Source organism: Branchiostoma belcheri, unplaced genomic scaffold (assembly GCF_001625305.1).
Source record: "Branchiostoma belcheri isolate BF01 breed outbred unplaced genomic scaffold, Haploidv18h27 scaffold19, whole genome shotgun sequence".
Lineage (NCBI taxonomy): Eukaryota > Metazoa > Chordata > Leptocardii > Amphioxiformes > Branchiostomatidae > Branchiostoma > Branchiostoma belcheri.
The window spans coordinates 1,833,391-1,855,526 of record NW_017803379.1 but is presented as its reverse complement, the minus strand read 5'-3'; the positions used below and the strand labels follow the sequence as shown (position 1 = coordinate 1,855,526).

Here is a 22,136-nt window from a genome sequence, read left to right as displayed (position 1 = left end):
CGGAGCGCTCTCATTGGTCAAAATTGTCCAGGCCGTACAGGTGACCCAAGATGGCCGACTTTGGAAAGAAAGAGCGCGAATTTGAACTGAATCGGTGAATATTGACAGATTTTATGCCTTTGATGTGGACTTCAACAAGTTAGAATGTCGTCGGATGAAGTAAACTTCCTTCGGGAGCAAGGTAAGTGTGAATATCTGCTCAAGGTTTCTTTAAGAAAGCTTCGATATGCTTGATCTGTATGGGTCCAAATTTATGGGAGGGGGGTTGGGGGGTCAAGCAAACCATCTTTACAAACAAATACAAACAAAATACAACATATTGTACGTTTTACCTGACCATAGACAAGTTAGAAACAACACAAGTTGGTAATCATTCGTTGATAAACCAGAATGGTGTTGTTTACTAGCTACGGTTGTTGTTGTTCAACTTGTTCAGAATCAAATCATGACCGACTTATGAATTATTCATTGTATGGTTGTCCTTGGATGGCCTGAAGTCATGTAAACGTATTCAAAGAAAGCGTTAGAATATGTAATATAATTGTACAAATGTATAATATAGATATATACATCGTACATGTACAGCAATTCAGTCAATACTGTTCAAAGTCCGTAATCTAGACAATCATATTTGTTTACTTTGGACTGACATCTATCAATATAGTGAATCAATGACAAAAACCTCTCTTGAAATTATAAGTTAAACCTACAGGTAATAACATAGTGACTGATAGACAACACACTTGATGATGATGAACGATATCATTCACTAGACACCTAGGACACTCTATGTAATGCCCTTGCATATACCAGCAATACTTCTACTTCATGTCATTTATTGTTTAGTGCCCGCAATGTTTAGAGCTTACAGTCTATGCATCAATATTTTTATTTCTTGAGGTCAGCAAAACAATAGGTAACAGATATGAAGTTGAACACATACTTTTCTAGCCATATCACTATATCAGTTTTTACAATTGTTTTCTTTTTCTGTTCTGCAGTGCAACGTCTGAATGCTGTCCTCAGTCAGTACCAGGATAGATACCTGCCAGTCCATGGGGGATCAGGGGAGGTAGGAAACAATTCAAACATGCAAGTTGAATTTATCCCAAGAACTACCCATACATTACTGTAGTTCCAAGGTATCATCAAGGTATCACCTCTTCCTCCATGACCTCAATGAAAGTGGCCTGCAGGCCGATTTGAGCTTCGTATGAATAAAGAATGGTTCAAACAAACAAATACTTTTTGGTCATGAATATCTATAATGAAAATTCTTCAGTATCTTTTGGTGGATTTTAAAATGCTTATCATAATACATGTTCTGTACCAGATCCCCTTGATCCAACTTGTTGATATCACACTTCAGAGAAGCCACGTGATAATATATGTACCTTTGTAAATATTTTTCAGGGGGGTCTCTTTGCCCCAGACGACCCCCCTGCCCAGTGGCTGACTGACCGTAGCCTGCTGTCCCCCCTGCTGGCTGAGTACGACCATGTGATGCAGACACAGAAGGACCAGCTCCAGCAGTGCCGGGCTGATCAGGCCAGGCTGAAGGACAGGGTGGAGCAGCTGGTCACAGAGAACAACAGGTCTGCAACAGCTGTCTGATACTGTACAACAGATCTACATGTATACTGTTTGGCTACAAACTCAATGTAGCAGACAATACAGCTAAGCATGTCAGAATAGTTTTCAGCAAAACTCATATTTTCTATCCGTTGTCATCAGCAAACATGGTTAAAGACAGGGTTTATAATTCAACAAAGAGATCTAGAAGAAATTATTTACTGTTTGGGAAATGCCCTGTACTGGCTATAGAAGGTTCTTTGACTGAGTCTACAAATGAGTCATACACCCCCACCCCTCATGAATGACATTGATAAGTGGTTGCAAAATGACACATCTGGGATGAAATTTCGAAGATTGGTCACAACAACCTGAATAGTCTGCAGTATGACATAACATGACATTTGGAGTAGGCCATGACTTGTTACAGTCCACAGTCACAGAGAGAGAGGCAGCTGTTTTATAGATATGAGTTAGAACATACAAGACTAGTCGGGAGTGTTGAAAAGTTGCTCAGGGAGAAAAGGAGGTTGGTGTTTTATTGCTAATGTCCGTCAAGTTTCTGAAAATGTGTCTGTTAACTTAAGGTTGTAGTATACATCAAAGAAGAATATTTTCATATGTTTGTATAGTACATTTTGTGTTTGCCACAACCAAACCTTGTCCTCAAATTATTTGTACATGATGGTTACAACAAAGATGCTACACTTAAATAAATTTGATTGTTCATCCCTTACACAATCATGTAGGTTACAGCAAGAACTGCATCAGAATGTGCAGTCCCAGCTGGAGTTAGCCAGGGTTCAGGCAGGGGGCTCTTTTGCACCCGAGGAGGGAGACCCACTCAACAACCTGCAAGAGCAGCTACAGCTGGCAAACCAGGTAGAAATGATGATGTTTATTAAATTAAAGCAGATACTAGTAGTATGGCACACAGGACCTTCAAGGCTTTTTTCAAATTCTTTGTTTCCATAGTGATACACAACAGTCTCTGTCCATGAAATATATGTCAGCCCTTTTTAAGAATAAAAATTTAAAAAAAATATTGGAACTTGTTAAAAGATATGTTGCAGATACAATGTCATGTTATGATTTGTCCATGTGATACTTTTCCCTTCAGTGATTACCAGTACAGATAACTAACACCTCAGTCATGACAATTGTGTCCACAGGAAAAGGACCATGCGATGGACCTGTGGCGGTCAGCCCAGAGGGAGCTGGACAGGGTACAGCAGGAGAAAAAGGAACAGCTGCAGGATTTCCAGCTGAAGACAGGACAGCATCAGGCCAGCTCTGCACAGCTTAGGATCCTGAACCAGAAGTGCCAACAGCTACAACTAGCCAATCAGAGACTAGAACAGGTAGATAACTTTTAAGCTAACATCTGATTGGATAAATGATATACCATTCCTCTTTAAGACTCTAACATACAGTACTCTATACATGTATTAGCAAAGAACAAAAACTTGCTGCATCATTCAGAAACACCAGCATTAGTAAATGTTATTAATGTGAATAAAATTTAATATGCTTCTTAGACTCATTTATGTTTCCAGTAATATATTAACTTCATAATGCATGAAAATCTATTTATCATTTTTGTTATGTTAATACTATAAACTTCAATCTTACAGGCAACTCAGCAATATATTGCAACCATTAATGGCCAAAACACTGAGATGGACAGATTGAGAGAAGAGCTAAAGAAGGCCAAACATGAAGCTCACACCAGTGCCATCCAACTCACCGAGACACGCAAAACTCTGGAGGACCTGCATAACCAGCTGAAAGGAAGGGTTAGTTTCATATTCATCATATCTTAGGGCTTGACACTGATACAAGACATTTATATTTTACTTTTCAGGAAACAAAATTCACAGCATAAAAGTTGTCTCCAGGGGGATAACTTTGCTGGGGACAACTTTGTCTTGTATTCCTAAAAAAAACCTTATAAGTCTAACAACTTCCATTGTACACCAAAGTGTTTCGTGATTCCCACTCAATGTGCACGATTCTAAATGTGCTGATAAACACAATAACCATGCTGGATACGGATGTAATCATTCAGTGGGGAGCGTTCACTCACCTTGGGTACTATGTATATATAGCATGCTCACTAATTGGTTGTCACTCACTACAATGCATAGGAGTAGTGAATACACTTTAACATGAAAGCTCAAAATATGTAATTGGTGCTCTTTAAGTATCTAATATAATACCATGAATACCTTGCATATATTGGGAGAGATATGGTTATAATCCTCATTCACACCACAGTGGGTGGTAAATGTTGAGCACAGTTATTTTTATAACTAGAAAATTAAAAAGCTCTGCTTTCATTCTTAGCAAGCGCACGACACACCTCTGAAGCACAATCCATTAACACCATCGGATCCCCAGTGAGTTAAGTGCAGTAGGATAGGGTCATGCACAATATTTCTCCCTGTTGTCAGCCCAGTTGTGGATCTTGTATCAGAAGGGTGTTCCTCTATCATTATCTATACACTGGCCTCAGTCCCCTACACCGATAATTTTACCACCGTCTTATAATCCCTGCACCATCTGGTCAATTTTAGGTGATTTGGGTTAAATTCATCCCCTCTAGCTACAGCATCTCTAGATTTCTTGGGATAGCCTAACTGTAAAGCAATTTTACAGAATCTACAGTCATAAATAGCAACATACACCTAATGAAGATAAAATACAGGCTCTTCCTCTCTTCATAGATCCTGTAATACCGGTGACACAATCTAAGGCCTGCCATATGTCTGAAGTCTGCCTCTATTGTACCAAATGCATTCACACATAAATGTTCTTATTGGTGTCGTCCAGTGATAATGGATGATGGATATAGCAGACTGTCAGCTTCCATTGTTGTTCAGGGTACACACTGGGCCTCTGTGAATGTTAACTGTCAGTCTAGCTGGTAATCATGCATATGAGATGTGACATGGAAGCCCCAGGGTTTTTCACATGCCTTTGTTTAGTGCAGTCATTGTGAAATGGGATAGGGGACAGGTACATGTAGGAGTGAATGCAAATTTTCCCCTTTGCGTAGTATGTAGTATTATGGGAATTGCCAGTTATGTGAAGCATTGTAAAACAGGTTTGTATATTGTTTCTGAACTTGACAATTTGTATATTTACGGACCTAATGCTAAATCATTTTAAAATATTGCAGATTAGATGCTGGCAGACTAAAATTGCAGTAGGCAGTGTAAAGTACTACTAAGCAGTGCACATTATTGCACATTTTTATGATTTTTGCCCCAGGCTATTTCCATGTAACGGTTCACCTATTCTTCTATGCATAAAGCATCTGTCTTGTTCCATCCATTTATTCATTGTATGCTAACACTAGGATACATTGCAGACCGTATTTCCTTGATTTTTCAATCATTGATTTTGCTGTTTTTTGTCACCAACCCAGGTATAGTGCATTATTTGAATAGTATTGCTTTAATCCACAACATTGTACTTCTTTATGTAGATGAACCATTGAAAGGGAGTAATGATGTTGTTGTTATCAATAATAGCAGCACATTCTGCTGAGGCCTTCTTTGTTATCGATGAATAGTAGAAAATCAATCTCCAGAAGGGAGTGTATTATAGGGTGTGGTATGTACTGAGTGCAGAAGTGAATAACAATTCATTCTATATATAGACTCTGTAGACTCTGTTACTGTAGACAAAGCATTGTTTAAAGCTCTTTAATTTCCATGTAATCTGTGTTTCATTGGTATTGATAGCACAATGCAGCTTGTTGCTGTAGAATAATAAGGAATAACTAAAGACAATTTGGCATTTTGGCATCAATATAAAATAACTGCCAGTTTTCATATATGCACCGTTAATACCAACTGTCTTTATAGAGGAAGTTAAGAAAAAGTGGAAAGATTTACCTTCCCAACATAGAGAAAATCTGTAGGAAACATGTTGAAATGTTCACCCACTCACTGATGTTGATGTCTTCAGGAGCAGGAGAACAGTGAGGCCCTGGGCAGGGAGGAGGCAGCAGGGAGCAGGCTGAAGGAGGTGCAGACTGTTGCCATGGACCTGGAGATGAAGTAATGTTGTTCTCATAGATCTCATAACAGTACATACATGCACAATTGTAGAGGGGAACTTGCTGTCACTAAGTACCAGTAGTGTACAGTAAGGGCATCATCACTAGATAGATTTAAACAATGCTTAAGATATGCAAAGGGTAGGTGTAACAGGTTGTTCAGTGGAATATAACCAGCTGCTGCTGTGCAGCATGCCTGCAAAAGCTGATGTGTTCTGCTGAAGGGTAGTTATACATTGTACTGGCTAATAGTATATGTACAGTAGATACAAATACATGCATGTGCATGTGCATACATGTGCACACATCCACCCTTACATATATACACGTGTGTTTGGAATTGATGGGTAGAAAAATACATGTACAGTGGCAGTGCAGTGCATTTGCTTTTAAACACATAAAATCGTCTCGTCTTGCTCATAATTTCTGTTTCCACTGTATCTAGAATTGCGGATGCCATCAGGGAAATTGATGGTCTCCAGAAGGAGAAGAAGAAACTTGAGGACAGAGTGTCTTCTCTCCTGTCCAAGAACTCGGACCTGGAGGAGCGTGAGTTTGAGGTGACGGAGAAGGTGCGAGACAGTGTCCAGATGGTGGAGAATGCACTGTTGGAGAGGGACCAGGTATGGCACATCATATCCATGTCTTAAGTTTTAAAACAAATAATATATTTATATATAATATTTATATTCACGGTTTTCCTCATATTTTTTAGTTGTGACATCTGTGTAAATGTCACATTGTTCCTGCTTTGTTGCTGTCCATTCATGATTGTGAAAATCTACCAGGCCATTGTCCGTGAGAAGCAGAATGCACAGGAGATCCAGAGACTTCAGGCCATGCTGGCAAAACTACTGAATGAAGCTGGGGCAAGGACCAGGAAGGAGGTTAGACTGCCTTTTTTTCTTTATACTTTTAGGCACAAACTCTGTATTGGTATAGTCGCTATGACAACCCTTCAGTGTAACACACCAGCTTTGCAAGTTAAGATCAGATGAGCAATCTTAATGTCACATAAGCACCTGTGCGAGAACAGTGCAATAAGAACTGTTGTGAATTGCAGGTGGACAGTGTGAGAGAACAGTGCAATAAGAACTGTTGTGAATTGCAGGTGGACAGTGTGAGAGAACAGTGCAATAAGAACTTGGAGAAACTGATGGAGGAAATCCATGGACTGGAGATGGAGGTTGGGCAGAAACAGGCACAGGTGGACCGCGCCATTAGGGAGAAAAGGGCAGTAGAGGGGGAGCTGGAAAAGGTGATCTATTTGGGCACAGTATACTACTTACACTTTCCAAAGATGTGTTTATTTAGCACTTTTTGTATTCAAAAAATGTTGGTATTCTTTTAAAATGTACTATCATTGAAAATTTTTACCTCCAAAAATAAGTAAAGAAAACCACCATATCCTAAAACTGTAACCTTATACCCTATTTACAGAGAAGACTATTTTTGTCAGCATTAAATCTGTACCTGTATCTGAATCTTTGACCACCCTGTATTGTATAATAATGATGATAATGATGATATGCTCCTGTTACAGGTGTACAAGTCAGGAGAGGGGGAGGGCGGACATGCGTCTGAGCTTACAAACAGGCTGTTCAATGCTGAGAGAGCCAGAGACGAGGCTGACATGAACCTCAGGTCACTGCAGAAGAAACTCAAGAAAATGGAGGATGAGTGAGTCAGCAGTTATGTTGTGTTTTTTTTAAGTGCGCAAATGTAATTCCCTACAAGAAACTCTCACTTAACAGAGATCTGCACTGACTGTTGATAGTCATTTTCTCCTAGAACTATCGTTGAGAGGAACTCGCTGCTTCAAGTACAGTAGGGGCATCATCACTAGATAGCTGAGATGTGCAAAGGCTAGGTGTATATAACAAGTCGTTCGGTATAATATTGCCAGCTGCCGCAGCACTGCGTGCCTGTGAAGCTGGTGTGTTATGCCGAGGGGCAGTTATACGGGCTATACTGATACAGAAAGCTTCGTCACATTTTAACCCATCTATTCCCACCTATCTTGTAGCAGGGACCAGAACAGACAGCAGCATGAGGCCATCCTGTCCCAGACGACCAGCCGTGTGGACTCCCTGCGCCAGGACTGCGAGGACCTCACCATGGACAAGATACAACTGCAGGAGGAGATCAGCAAACTGCGGCAGGAGGCCAACAACGGCAGGAGGCAGGGGGAGGAGGCACAGAGGAAGGCAGCAAGACAGGTGCGTTTGTAATGTTTGTTTGTTTGTTTGTTTGTTTGAGAAAAGACATCAATACAACAAAATGAAAGGACAAAGACTAAGTGACAGTGGACTCAAGTTGTACACAGTCAACTTATTTTCTCAGTGTTTGTTTATTTGTTTGTTTGTATCAGGAAGTCTCATTTCCCCTGAATAGTCAGTAGATGTGAGATTCTCATGGAAAGTCTTTTTCCAGTTATTTCAGTTGCTTTCTCTTATACATTTTGTACTTGCAAGCTGATTTTGGGCAATGCCTACTTGAGCATTTAGACCCAAGATAAAAGGAAAATAAACCATTAACACTGAATAAGATTTAATAACAACACTCTGCATATGTTATTACAAAAGGTGGCAATGCTAGAACAGGAACACAAGCAGAGAGAACGTGAGTTTCTGGTGAAGTTAGAAGGAACAGAAGACGCCAACCGACACTCCATGTCTGAACTCAGGAAACTGCTTACTGCACAACAGAAGATGAATGCCAAGTAAGTACACTCACATCTTTTATCTGACATTCTCTCCTCTTTCATTGGACCTATTACATAAAAATTATGATAAATGAAGAGTTGGTAGATTTGGGTATACATGTACGTGTAAGTCAAATGTTGCATGATACAAAATTCTTTAGAAGCAAGCACAACAATTTGCTTACATGTACTAGTATTTAGTTGGCCTTTTTTTATTCTTGAACCTAATTATAAGTTGCTTTTACTATTTGAAATTCAAGATCATTTTGTTCACTAGTGTGCAACATTCTAACAGTCTCCCATTCAGTTCTGTACCTAACCATGGTTCTGTCTGAAATATGAATATCACGTATACCATACAGCTCCAATACAGACAAGTCCTCTTCAAAGTGAATCAAACTTTTGTATCTATCTGTTCCTCATATTTCAATGGATGTCAATCATTGGCTATTAACATGGTGAAGTTTACAGGATTACAAGAATATGATTTATGAGTCTTCCTGATGTGCGTCAGTATGGTTAAGTGCAGTGTCTGCAGGCTCAGCTGATAATAAAGTTGTGGCACAAAAAGGATCAAGATATTACTCCTGTCTGAGAAGCCATTTGTGAGAAGTAATCCACTGAGAGTTGTCTACAAGATCTTTGAGCTCTATGCTTGAGACAGAATGTCATGTACTAGTACCTCTAATGTTGTTGCATAAGCAAAATCACTGGAAAATAAAAAGGGCAGTATACTCAACATGCTCCATGATTACTCTGTGTTATTTCAAAGACACTTTACAGATACATGAGAGGGCATGCTGTGGCAAAGGTGGCTAGACTGACATTTAGTCTGAAATTTAAACATGGAAGATGATGAAGACATAACCTTCTTCAAAGCAGGCTCTGAAAATGTACTACCCCAGTACATGTGTACCATGTGCCAAAACGGTCAACATTCCTTCTTAGTAACTAAATGTCCGAATGATAATTATGTAACTAGCCCACGACATATCAGCTATTGGTTCCAGGAAGGCAATCACTCATGTTCTAAGAAACAAAATTCCAGAACCAAGTTACAGTCTAGACATCCAACTGGCATGAATTTTGTAGCTGATGTCTATTGTTGATGTACATGTACATGTGTGTGCAGCTCTTTCCTAATGCATTTGGACTGCCATGCACCTACTAGTATATAATATAAGCATTGCATTTCTCAGCATCTGCTTTTAGGTGTTTGTCAAAATTTTACTGGGTCAAGGCAAAACCTTTTTAGTGGTGGGAATTCAGAGTAGACTTAAGTATAAGAAGCATGGCGCCCAGGCTAAGTGCATGTTGATCTCATGGTTTTACCTGTGTGAAGCTTTTAGCATACTTCTTCTATAGGTTTTAAAAAGTCTTCAAGGCCAAACATGATTGCAAAAACATTAAGCCAATAATCAAGACTGTCAGGTTGCTTTTTTTTTAAATAAAAATGCTTCTACATCTTTCCTAGAATTCCATCACTTACAAATTAAGGAGGTTCAAGAAATCAAGGGAGTTCTTTTGAACCTCCTTGTAGAAATCAATTCATATTCATACTTAAATACTGATCTTTACAGAAACAATGCTGGTCTAATATAACCTTCATGATAGAGGTGATAAATGTTACAACTACATAGTATAACTACATCTCTAGAAACAATGGCTGTATTTTTCACTCAACAGAAGTATTCAGACAAACTGGTGGCTTATATCAGTAAAGTTATTCCCCAGAGTGTATGATACATTAAGACCGGCCCTGATACCCTTCCTGTACAGGAGTTTGTGTAGAATGTTATCTGTGACAACCAGCCAGCCCTCCAGGGTGTTTATATCTCTATCTACAACATGTGTAAAGAATTCGAAGTACTGGAATATCCTTGTTATACCACAGATTGAGAGATCAAATTTCGCTTCATTTTTCTTCTGGCAACAACAACCTTTCAAGTTTGACTTTGTGAAAGATGATAGATGGAGCAGTCATACTCATTGTACAAAAGAGTTCTATTTTCTGCATCAGAGTCTGTTGTAAGAGAGAAGAAATGCCTTTCAAAGTGTTCAAGTTCAGGAGCATTGGGGATACGGGCTTACCCACTTGGTACATGTGATGACGTTTGACAGGGAAAATATCTTAACATGTAAGCCCTATGTACAAGTTGCTGACTGTGGTTAATGATTCGGGGGATTGTGGAATGTCAAGTTCACAAGATTCACTGTGATGAAAGAAAAGGTTAAAAGAGAAGCAACATTTTTGTACCTTTAGGTTCAGAATTTTTTGTGATAGGTCAGATCATGGTGATTGGGACAACAAATGCAACTCAATCATCAATCTAAAACAGCAGGTCTTTGGGCCAAGTCATCTACATTTATCAGGATGATTCAGCTAACGTATGAAGAATTTGCTGTTCAAAGATTTTAAAGTTTAACTTTGCATATTAGTATGAAACCAAGAAAATTGTTTTGATGAAATCAACATAAAGCTTTTAATTCTCAATGCATATGCCTGAGAAAAAAACATGTCTTGCAAAGCACAGCACTTAGCCTCTGTCCTTTTTGCAAATAATATTTACTGTAGAAGTACCTTTCAACCATAATGAATATTGCCATGGCATTTTAACTAGTCACAGACTCCCCTCTTCATGCTCATCTCATCTTACTGTTCAAGTATGTAGGAGTATGAAATTATCCCCTCTCATGCATGTACTAGTATCTAAATGTCAGGACATGTTTCTACCTACACAGTAAGTGTAATTTACCCTTACTGAAATGCTACATTTCAAACCTCTCAGACATCTCAGTAGGCATCTAAAAATAATACTTGCACATGTAGAACCAATGTTCTTGGTAAAATCTTTCAGTTTTTAATAATGCAAAATACCTTAACCTGACTAGATCACACTCCTCGTGACCCACTGACCAGCCTGCTAGACTAATCTTGGGGAGGGAGGCATATTAGCCCCAGGAGGACTTGTGACCTGTGCTACAACTGTACCAGATAATAGTACCCAGTAGTGAAGAAAACCTAATGGGGTAATTTGGGCAGAACTGGGCAATTTATTCTGCCTTCCCTACGTGCACATTACTGGAAATGGTTGGCAGGACTTTAAGCTGTTGTCCAGTGTACCTGTCTATTGTCAAAAAGATCTAAGGGAATTTCCCTGGCACACTAGACATGTATATTACATTTTGTACATCATGTCTGTCTTCTCTGTTGCAACCAGTGGAAGAGTAGCTCAATTTTTGTTCATAATGTCACTTTTCATTTTTCAACTAAGAATACATGCATAAAGTACTCTTTGCTACCAAACCCTCAGAAAGACATTTTGATTCCAACTTGCTTCTACACACTTCAATAAGTTTCTCCGGCCGTAATAACCATTTTCCCTTTATCCTGCACTAACAAGTACCTCATCATCTTACATCATTACTTACATAACTACCAGGCATCCTGTTTTTCTGCTTGTTGAGATCCTAACTTGCACGTAGGCCCCTTTGCCATTTCAGAAATCTGCACTTCAGTTTGGAGTTGACTTGGCTCTTAAATATTCTTGATTCAGGGCTTGCAGTGATCTGTTAGATGCCCTAATGATATATTTTTCAAGTTACTTGTGAACAGAGATTTAATATATGATTTAATTCTAGAGCTTGGCTTGTTGTGTGCTGTAGTTATGATGATATAGATGTCATTTGTACCTGAACGTCCTAAATTAAGGCACCATCATGTTAAACCAATCATCATTTTCCCTTCTCTTTTCCACAGATGGAGAGAAGAATCCAAAAGTCTTACCAGAAAATTTGAGGGCAAGCTTTCAGAATTAAGGTAACATCTGTGCTTGTAGATGATGTAAAAGGTAACATTTGTTTTGTATGCTTAGATGAAGGGGTTGCTTGTACCATTGCAACCTTTAACTTGCAATGTTGCTATGTTATGTAAAGTCCGACCTTTTTCCTTGTCATTATTTAACAAAAGCTCTACACTCATGAGCTTTCCCACAACGCCTAAAAGTACCAAACCTTTGAAAATCCACTGTCAAATTTGTTCAATTTATATATGCATCATATTTCACAACTAGTTTCACTGAAAGCAATGTATACAGAGGGGACCTATAACATACATGATTGTATTGGAAGCATTTGTTGCAAATGCATGTAGGTTGATAGGGAGCAGCCACGAATATCCATGTACATGTATTTTTAAAGCAACATTTATACTGAAAACTGGGGAATGTTCAACATGCAATGAGCTACTGTAGAGTCACTGCAGGCCTGGGACAGTGGTAGGAAATGAATTTTGTTCAATGATGTCATTGAAGTTCTGAATGTTCCCTACCGGTAGAACTTTATGAGTCCCAATAGCACATAGCAGGTCACAGTCTTTCTATGACTTATGGACCCTGACAAGTTGTCCAGAAAAGGGTGCATACTCTTTGTCATTCTTACAGCTGCCCTACCACCCACATTTCTATCTTGTGTCATTCATGCTTTTACATCCACCATTTCTTGTACAATTTTCATGACCTAAAACAGCCACTGCAACTTGCTTCTGTATTGTTGTATGCATGTCTCTGCATGTAAGGTTATCAACATCAATGTCCTTTCACAGGTCTGAACTCAGCAGACACAAGAAGTACAACGATGAACTGCGGGACTTGTTAGAATCCAGCCAACAGAAAAACGCAGAGGTGAGACATTAAAAATCGTCCTCGTGTTTAAATTGGCAGTGGCACACATACAGTGCATTCATATTATTCTATGGAAGCCTGCGGGATACAAGTAGAAGCCAGTAAGATACCATAAAATACAGACTGGTCCAGAAAACCTGTATCAACTGATAACCCAGGGACGACATAAATGTTATGATGCCTATAAGAATATCACAAAACCTTCTACAAAGCCCAAGAGCTGATGTGGCTTTTTCTCTGCCAATTTGCCTGTAGCTGGAGAGAAGGCTTGGTGAGTACAAAGAGCAGAATAATCGGCTACAACAGAGACTACGAGATGCAGAAAACAGGGTGACTAAGGTTAGCATTCACAAGTTCTTTCTTCATATCACACATTTAATGTTTTGGTTCATACATGTACATTTTTAACATAGACCAGCATCTGAATAAACATGTTTCTCTTAAATATCTTGACCTCCTTACAACGCAAACATTAGACTTCATTATGGCACGTGGTACAAGAAAATTACATGTGAGTGTGTCTCAAATAGCCCATTGAACAGCCTGGTTGCTATGGAGATATTTCGTTCATGTGGGTGAAAATTGCTGTATTCATGTTTGATGCCAGTCATCAGCAGCTGCTTTGTGGTCTATCACAGTGTTACAGTAATGTGGTATGTCAGAGTGGAATGGCTGGTACCCAACCTTGTTATTGAAGTAGCATCAAAGAGAACTTTTCAGACAGTTGACCTCAAGTGATCCTAAAAACAATGATCATTAAATATATCATTCGATATGCTGTCTAAGTCCTAGGCCTTATTCTGTGCAGTTTTACAAGGCTCAGTTTTTCAAAATAAATGATATTATATTATTCTGTAGCATTTATCTGTATTACAGGTATCGCAATACTCATGAATGTATTTTGCATTTTTGAATGTCAAAGGGTGGTTGAATACTTAGTGATTAATATTGCTACTATTGCCAAGAGGATTTTAATAGGAATTTCTATGTGGTAACATGGAAGCATATGTTCAGTACCAGTCCACAGTCCATCTTTCATCCCAGTATACTATAATTCTCAGAATAATTTTAGTCTTTAGAGTAGTGATATCATGTAATTTGTACAGCTCATGGTCTTTGATGAATTACTAACAGAAATAATTTATATGGGGTTGATTCTGAAAATTGGCCAAGAAATTGGAAATTGGTACATGTAGGCAGACAGGCATGTTACCTACTAATTTTCTCCCTTTGCTCCGTTACAAAGCAGCATAATGTGGGGGTACATGTAAGTAAGAAGTACACATACATGTAAGTGTGCAATGTGCATATATGTCTGAACTTGTGCCAGCAACATTTTCCACGTTGCTGAAGTGACTTTATTTGACAAGTATAACCATTAAAAGTGCCATGTACATGTATATCCAAGAAGGTAGTATATCTTATTGATTCATATTTAACAGCAACTTGAAATGTTGGGACCTTTTTATAATGACTTGAGTCAGGAAAGATCACCTATTTTTGGAAGGACCCATTTACTAAATGTATCTTCCAAATTTGATGATTGAAATAAAACAATCTTAAGTACAGTGGAACAGCTTCATGTTTACAATAAGGTAGACAATCTGAAACATGTATTCTACCGGTATAAATGACATTATTCACCATGCAGCAAGTCAGTAGTTGCCAAAAGATATTACAAAGCCTACTGGACTTTAACACACCTTGCTAATGGGGAAATCTGTTATTTTCATTCTCAGTTGTTAGAACAACCCCAGGGAGGTGCAAGGGATGCTGGGAGTCTCAAATCTAGGAGCAGGTAAGGGACATGTGCACCAGCATGTCAGATGTCATCACCCTAGCTGTTTATCAGTTAGTTAACTAACTATCCAGCGAATCTATAATTGATGTAGCAAATTGGTCAATAGATTAAGTATGTGTCACTGACAGACTTATTGGTATTCCCTTGGTTTACAATTTGTGGTGTTGATCTAGATGAATGGAACACACTTAAGGGGAGGAGGTACATTAGAGTTGAATAGGTACAATTTGTCAACATTTAGGCATAATGGGTCCTTTGAATCTTTTACCTTGTTAATCTAGAAATCAAGACAAGATAATATGTATGTAAGATGTTGCAGAGGTGGAAATGTTTTATCTTGTGTTTCTCCCATTTGTATGGAAGGGGAAAGACAGTCCAACATGAGCATTTGTATGAGCCCTGTTTTGAGGTGAAAATTGTAGTTAATAAAAAAGAAAACAGCTGAATGTGTGGTAAGGGATTGATCATTGTGCACTGACTGTTGCTTTTTATTCTGTTTCAGAGGTTTCGATCCCAGTTTACTGCTGTCAGACTTGAAAACATCCACATACCTGGAATAAAAGTTTCCTCCACCCAAACTACCCACAGAAACTTAAATTGCATGTAGAAAAATGTGCAATGAAATCCCAGGCCTGATTCCATGTCTTTTTGCATATCCATTCTCCTGTCGATTGTTCTCCATCTTTTTGTGTGTCTGCCTGTAGCTCACCAGTCCTATACGCCCCCTATGCTTCCATGTAATAGTAGCCTGAATCCCTGAGCCTTGCTAGGTTTAGAGTTGACAAGGCAGCAATAAGTGAGTTCTGACAAAAACTAACAAGGCTGGTCTTCAGGCTACTGTTACAGTAATGAATCATCATGGGGTTTACTGTGGTCAAAATTCATTGTTTCATCATTACTGATCCTAGCTTTGCAACTTGGTTTGCAATTGGTCCTACTCTCTGTATTCATCTGTAGTAGTACCATAATGTATATTCACACCAGGAATACTGATGTGTCCATGCTCAAATATTTTCAAGTTCCAACATGAAGTAATGGTCTTGGGACCTTGCAGGCAATAATGTTATGAATTTTAGGTAAAAATTTCTGTCGAACCTGTAATTTTGAGGGTTTCAGGGGAAAATAGTTTTGTACCATGATCTTCATTGATAAGGGAATGTGGCATTTTGTTCACAAATATACTCAGGAAAGTGTGCGTGTTGATATGACTTCATAATTAGAAATCATAGTCCACACATTTAGTTTCTTGTTTCATGATGCAAATTGAAACTTAACTCGTTTATTACCTTTTAATCCTGTGTTTTAAAAAACACAGGATTTTTTGGTGCTTCATCAGTCTGTTTGTAAAATTTGTTTTGTTTTTTTAAATACACTTAAAATAGAATCATGTAGCCTAGTGTGTCCCTCTCTGCTGCTAAGTCATTCCATCCATTATTGCTTGATTTGTACTCATAGGAATATATGTACTATGTATTTTACATATATACAAGAAGTTTTTAGTGTTTTACAAAGCAAAGCAAAGCTGAAGAAGTATTTGTACCATCAGCTCAATATTATTGGCATGTTGTAGATGTGTATTTTAACTGTTTGCCAAAGTAATGGTAAAGTACTGCGTATCTAGGACTTTTTTTAGAGACATGATATTCTTAGCATATACATAAACATATGCATCTTGTCCCTATGTCTGTGTACACGTACTTACCCATGGTCTTGTACAGTATTTGTGCCTTTTACTGATCCAGGGTTTAAAAATGGATTTTCTTGCCACTGTCTTGTAAGACAATCTGTACAGACTTTTAGAATACTTGATGACTTTGATTCCTGTATGTTTTCCTTGAATCAGCAATAAACTTGATGTACAAAACCCTTGACGATCATTGCAGGCTGTAAAACACCAATGCTCAGCTACAGTGTATATAGTTTTCCCACTTAGATATAATACCTGCTCTGCCTTGCTAGTTTATCATCATGAACGTTTCTGTTTAAAGTCATCTGTTTTAACATCATGTCACCTCTACATTCATGTACAAGTAAATGATTCATTACTGTGCTTAGTTTGAGTTGGCAAAAAAGAGTTTCCTTTTGATCCTAGGAGTGACATTTGAAAAGTCACTAAGGAAGAAACATAACATTTTCTTTAGAGTTGTGTTTATTTAGCCAAGGGAAAAACCACAGTGCTGCAAATGTGTTATGATGTCCTGGAACCCTTTGATATGAATCCATCATATGGACTAACCATCCTGTAAAGCGCTAACTTGGGAATACTAGTAGACAGTTATCCACTAGAGACACAGGCAAGTGGTACAGGTATACATCCTTCATTATATGTGTAGCTCAGAAGAAAAAGGTTTGTCACATTTTGGCACAATACACGCTTAGCTAGCATATATTTGTCATTAAAACGAATTCTACTAGCAAGCCCCGATGCCTTATTACCAGCGATGTTGGTGCTAAAGTTGTTTTGAGATGAGAACTGTTAACAACTGAAGATACCAGTACTATGTCACATACAGGGTATTAAATTATTGGCTCAGCTGTTTTACTAAGTGCTTAATAATAAGAAAATTTGACAACACAGATGGCAAATTCATAATTTTATTCAAAGGCTCCTTCAATGAACATCCAGATTATTTGTGACACGACAGTTTTAGCTTCTATCACATGGAGTAAGTTTTGTTCTGTTGGCAGATGAATTTCACGTATAATTATTAATGTCACGTATGTACTTAAAATGAAGTATCAAATGAAGTTGAAACGTTTAGACGTAAACGATACAATATCAGACAAGTATCACTGAGTAGTCGAGGAACCGTCCATTGTCCAGTAATATTCAGTTCTTATAAATTTCTTCAGTCGTCCTTCCTTTGCTGCCTCCTCTTTTTGAAGGCCCTCCTGGCCCTTTTTATGAACCTCTTGGCGATCTTGTCCTTGCCTTGGGACACCATCTTGGCGTGGAGCGCTTTGGCGGCTTCGACTTTGTTGCCGGCCGCCTTGATGTACGCTCTGACGTCGTTTTTGGTCTTGACGTCCTCAAGGTCCATGGCAGCGGTGGAGGCGGCCAGGAGAACCAGCGTCACCAGCAGTAGAACTGAGACCTGTGTGAAAAAGACAAGACGCGTTGAAATCAGTTCTAGGAACTTCTTACAGCGAAATTTAAGTATTAGAGCTTTACGAAAAGATTTGTATGAAAACAACGGTCCATTAGCCTTTGGCTACAAATGTAGGTAGAACTACATGTATATGTAACACTAGCAGAGCACAAATCCGTCGTGCTTTCAATTCCGTACATGTATCTAAGCTCGAGTTAGTGGTCAACCTTAATTATGTTTTCCAAAAGAGCAGCGGGAATACAGAACACACTAATGTACGCCAGTCTAACATGCCTTCCATATACATGTAGCTCTAAGAGAGTACAATCATTACCTTCATGTTTTCTACGAATTCGGGACAAGTTGAACAAGAACTGGACGTATATTTAGAGGTCTGAAGACTTTTACTCCGACAGTTCACTGGAAAAAAAACACGAGGATTAATAGCGATGAAATGCAACTGCAAAATGTTCATAACGTGTATTCCAGGATAATTTTAGACGAAGTAGATAAGTACGACAAAAAAAATCATCCAACGGCGCCAAACTAACCTTTTTCTCCCGTCGACTTCCCCACGGCTCCTCCAGAAAAACTTTGTTGGCTTGTGGCCCTGGTAGCAGGTTTATGTACTTGTAGCTTTACTCTGATTGGTCGCTTGGACTTTGTTTCTGCTCACCTATTGGCTGAAAAAATGCACTTTCTGATTGGCCAATTTGCAATAAATGTTAATGATTATTGCATATTCATACACATTGATTATTGCATATTCATTCACCTGTTTATATAATTACTGTAAGCCTCAAATGTAATTCACATTAAGAAATACCAACGTCATGTCAAAGTAACCCATTGACCCGCATTCGTTACCATAATATTCGTCTACACCTGAAACGAACGGTATATTATTGTTACGAAATCAAGCCGTTCAAATAGCATGTAACTCAAAACCTGATATGTGATGAGCAGTCTTATTGACCTTTGAACTACAACTGATGTGATTCAATCAGCGAGACGCCTGAATTTGCATGTGTCTCGTCATTTAAAGTATCTTAAGAACAAACCGGCCGTTTGATTGCTCATTGTCACGATGTCTACACACATCTACATATACACAAAACAGACCCTCTTGCTGCAAACTTTGAGAGAAACACCAATGAACATCTTTGGTGCAAAACGGCCCCCGAGCCCTTCATCGAGTTACGATGATTGAAACAATGATCATATTAAATATGTAACCTGCTATGACTGAAATTGTCCTGCTAAACGATTTGATTTTGAGAGGAACGACAATTAAACTGCTTCAATAAAGAGTGGCTCATTTCTTAGAAGCGCTTAGCATTGACAAGATACCCGGCTGTGGAAGCACCTTAAAGTTAAAACTCGACTCAAAATTTGAAGGGCTGATTAGAAGATGGCACCCTCCTTTGACTTCCGTACTTGAGTCCAAGTTGAAGTTTGCTGTCGCTTCTGAAGAATCGAAAGGGGCAATTAGAACTGTGGAAAGGGTAAATCCTGTGCGTCACCACGTTCTGAAGAGGGACGGTAGCGCCTGAAGAGTACGCAATTGACGTTTAGACTGTTAAAGTCTAGAAACGACAGCGCAAACAGTACGTCGGAGTCCGTATTGGCATAGCCACGGCACAGTCGCACATGTAGTACGATCATTGATCAAAACAACCATCGAAAAGTATCAACGATAGCATTCGCCCGTTACAAGACGGCCTAAGTTGGTAGGTACACATCCACGACTGGCCCCAAAATGTAGTATGAGATATACATTAAGATTGTTAAAAGGGAAGGGCCATGAAATCAGGCATATTCATACTTCTGATACATCGCTGAGATATTTTATACCAAAGCCCCTGTGGGTCGTCAATACTTGCCTCTATACAATTGTCTCAGGGTGCTACCGCTGCACTTCTGTGCTGTATGATTATATGACAATGGGAATCTAAACTGCGTCGAATGTGCTCATTCGAATTAGCCTCCTTATACGGTAATAAGCCCCATTCACAAACGAACATACCTTTGGAACAAAAGACGAACCAACAATTTTAATGTTAAAAGTGACTGTTGATAAAGTCAGTTGGCAGCAGTGTTATAGAGTTATTGACCAAGTACATTTTGATTCACGCTTCGTCAAATTTAATACCATTCCTCCACTAAGTTGGAACAGAGCGTCTGAAAAGCTAAATCCTACTGCAACCGCATATGACGTGATTATTCAGCACTGGGCAATCAGCCACAAGACGCAAAAAAAATCGGTCCACCGTGACCGCGTAAGAGCTTATGCGCGCATAGCTTGAGAGGTTGGAGCTGAGCCTACCGAAGCCCGCCTGAATCCCATAGTACGCCCATATGTACCGCAGGTACAATAATGTAACGCCCACACCTTGTTATAAATTTGCCGTACCTACACTATGTACAAAATAACCTTGCAAAAAGCATGGTACATGTAGGAATTATTCGATAAAAAGGGGCTATAAGATTTAACGATGAGAAATATTTTCATTGTCCAGTACTTAAGCTTGAATTTGAGATTATGATACATATCAAACTTGTGAACATGCATCATTGATGTAGATCTTAAAAAGATCACACATTCTGCTGGGAGTATATCGATAGGTTTGTGGTGTTCAAATTTTTTATGAAACTTTAAAGACCACGATGGTTTTTCAGAAGTGTATTTCCTCCACATGCCCTTCTTGATTTGACGTTGTCACGTTATACTGCTAACCTCTGTGGTAATTTCCATCAGCAGGCACGCCACATTCTCTCTCCTCTTGCTTCCCGGATGGGTCAGACTACATTTTACGGTACAGTGCCTTCCTTTAGATCTGGAATTCAGCCTATCGTTAACATACACGCCGTTAATCCAGGGACGACAGTCGTAACTAACTTAGGGGTGCAAAACGTGTAGTAGCCTGGAGTTCTCTTTTTCATTACGACTGAGGCTTTCGCTTGCCGCACAGCAACATCCATTCTCGACGTCCGGTATCCACAGCGTAAACCCCGGACATTTACTACGTAAGAGTGCACAGAATAAAGATGACACTTACGTGATGTCCATATAAACTTGATCTTTTTAGAACAGCTGCGTGTCATGTTTGTGCCAAGACTTGGGCTTCACAGTCAACTACACTCGGGCCTTCCAAGCAGTTGAGAGTTCATTTTTTGTGTGTGAGTGTGTAGCTTCATTTAAGAGATCTCTGTAAAAAAACCATGTGAACAAAATGATAAAAGGAGACATACATAACATAGAAGAGTAGAAGGTGCCACAGCTGTTGATTTCGATTTGCTCTAATTTCTTCGACACTGATGTGAATGCATTAAACCATTGTTTTCCTGTGCACTTTCCCAATCCTTCCTGCATTTGTCCTTGGTACTGAAATGTCTGAAAACAACGTTTCAAACGGTTAGGCTGTTACTATGACATGTTACCAGGAACGCTGTTGGAATGTTCATGTTTCATGTTGTTACTGGCGGGCGATTTATCTTTTGTCAGACATTGTTATGACCAGTACCACCGGATCAAAAGCGAGTGCGTGCGCGGTGACGCGTTTGCATACTTCAGTACGTCCGTATGACGTGAATATGATGCTACTTAGAACGGTTAATACAGGAAAGCCGTGGGTGGTATAGTACGGAAAACAATCCGTTCACTTTCTTCTGGGGCGTGAAATGAAACATCGATTATGCATAACAACTGCCTTCGTCGCATCATGGAGTTAACTCCATGGTCGCATGTAAGCATTTGCTACAGCTCCACCAGTTTGCTTTTGTTTTCAGTTTCTTAACCCGTTAAACAGGACTGTTCCAAAATTGTACAAAAAGGACTAGACAATTCGGCATGCCTTAGCTGAAATGAGGAAGGCAAAAAGTACACCCTATCCTACGAAAAGTGTTGAAACACAACTCAATAATCAACAGTAACGCGATGATACAAATATTGTTGGTGCTGTTTTATTTGTTATGACAAAGGAGACGACTATCTCGTGCGAACAATAGTTGAAAATTTCATTGACGTCAAAATCAAACGATTCTAGACCAAACAACAATCTTGTGACAATGAATATAGAAAGACACGTGGCCATGGAATGAACGCATACCATTCCAATTCCATGCTGTCGAAATCTCACAAAAAGAAACAGCGTCAAATGTCCGATACAACAGATGTGCAAGGAAAGACTAAATGTGTAAACATTAATATTACACTGCCAAA

General features: G+C 39.0%; 2 protein-coding genes across 3 annotated transcripts; one reads left to right on the top strand and one right to left on the bottom strand.

Moving 5' to 3' along the window:
• Positions 1-32: 32 nt before the first annotated feature.
• Positions 33-16,108, top strand: LOC109467916 (sodium channel and clathrin linker 1-like). 2 transcript variants are annotated; one of them, XM_019766063.1, is made up of 18 exons: positions 33-181; positions 1,002-1,072; positions 1,414-1,595; positions 2,322-2,454; positions 2,745-2,933; positions 3,207-3,368; positions 5,548-5,639; positions 6,084-6,261; positions 6,427-6,525; positions 6,750-6,896; positions 7,182-7,318; positions 7,668-7,857; positions 8,224-8,360; positions 12,103-12,162; positions 12,946-13,024; positions 13,280-13,363; positions 14,764-14,822; positions 15,328-16,108. In XM_019766063.1, the coding sequence occupies exons 1-18, from the start codon at positions 145-147 to the stop codon at positions 15,383-15,385; spliced, it is 2,094 nt and encodes a 697-aa protein (XP_019621622.1). In that variant the 5' UTR covers positions 33-144; the 3' UTR covers positions 15,386-16,108. The 2 variants fall into 2 exon arrangements, with proteins under 2 accessions (XP_019621622.1, XP_019621621.1); XM_019766062.1 differs by having other exon boundaries at positions 7,665-7,857.
• Positions 16,109-17,406: 1,298 nt separating this feature from the next.
• LOC109468059 lies at positions 17,407-18,585 on the bottom strand. The gene is made up of 3 exons (XM_019766285.1): positions 18,466-18,585; positions 18,249-18,334; positions 17,407-17,920 (listed from the first exon to the last, which is right to left on the bottom strand). The coding sequence occupies exons 2-3, from the start codon at positions 18,252-18,254 to the stop codon at positions 17,675-17,677; spliced, it is 252 nt and encodes an 83-aa protein (XP_019621844.1). The 5' UTR covers positions 18,255-18,334; positions 18,466-18,585; the 3' UTR covers positions 17,407-17,674.
• Between the last annotated feature and the right edge of the window lie 3,551 nt (positions 18,586-22,136).

What these genes read in the sequence shown, in the direction of transcription:
- LOC109467916 (XM_019766062.1), top strand. Translation starts at nt 145, where the DNA reads ATGTCGTCGGATGAAGTAAACTTCCTTCGGGAGCAAG. An exon ending in GCCATGGACCTGGAGATGAA is followed by an intron (nt 5,640 to 6,083) that starts GTAATGTTGTTC and finishes CACTGTATCTAG; the next exon opens with AATTGCGGATGCCATCAGGG. An exon ending in CAGAAAACAGGGTGACTAAG is followed by an intron (nt 13,364 to 14,763) that starts GTTAGCATTCAC and finishes TTTCATTCTCAG; the next exon opens with TTGTTAGAACAACCCCAGGG.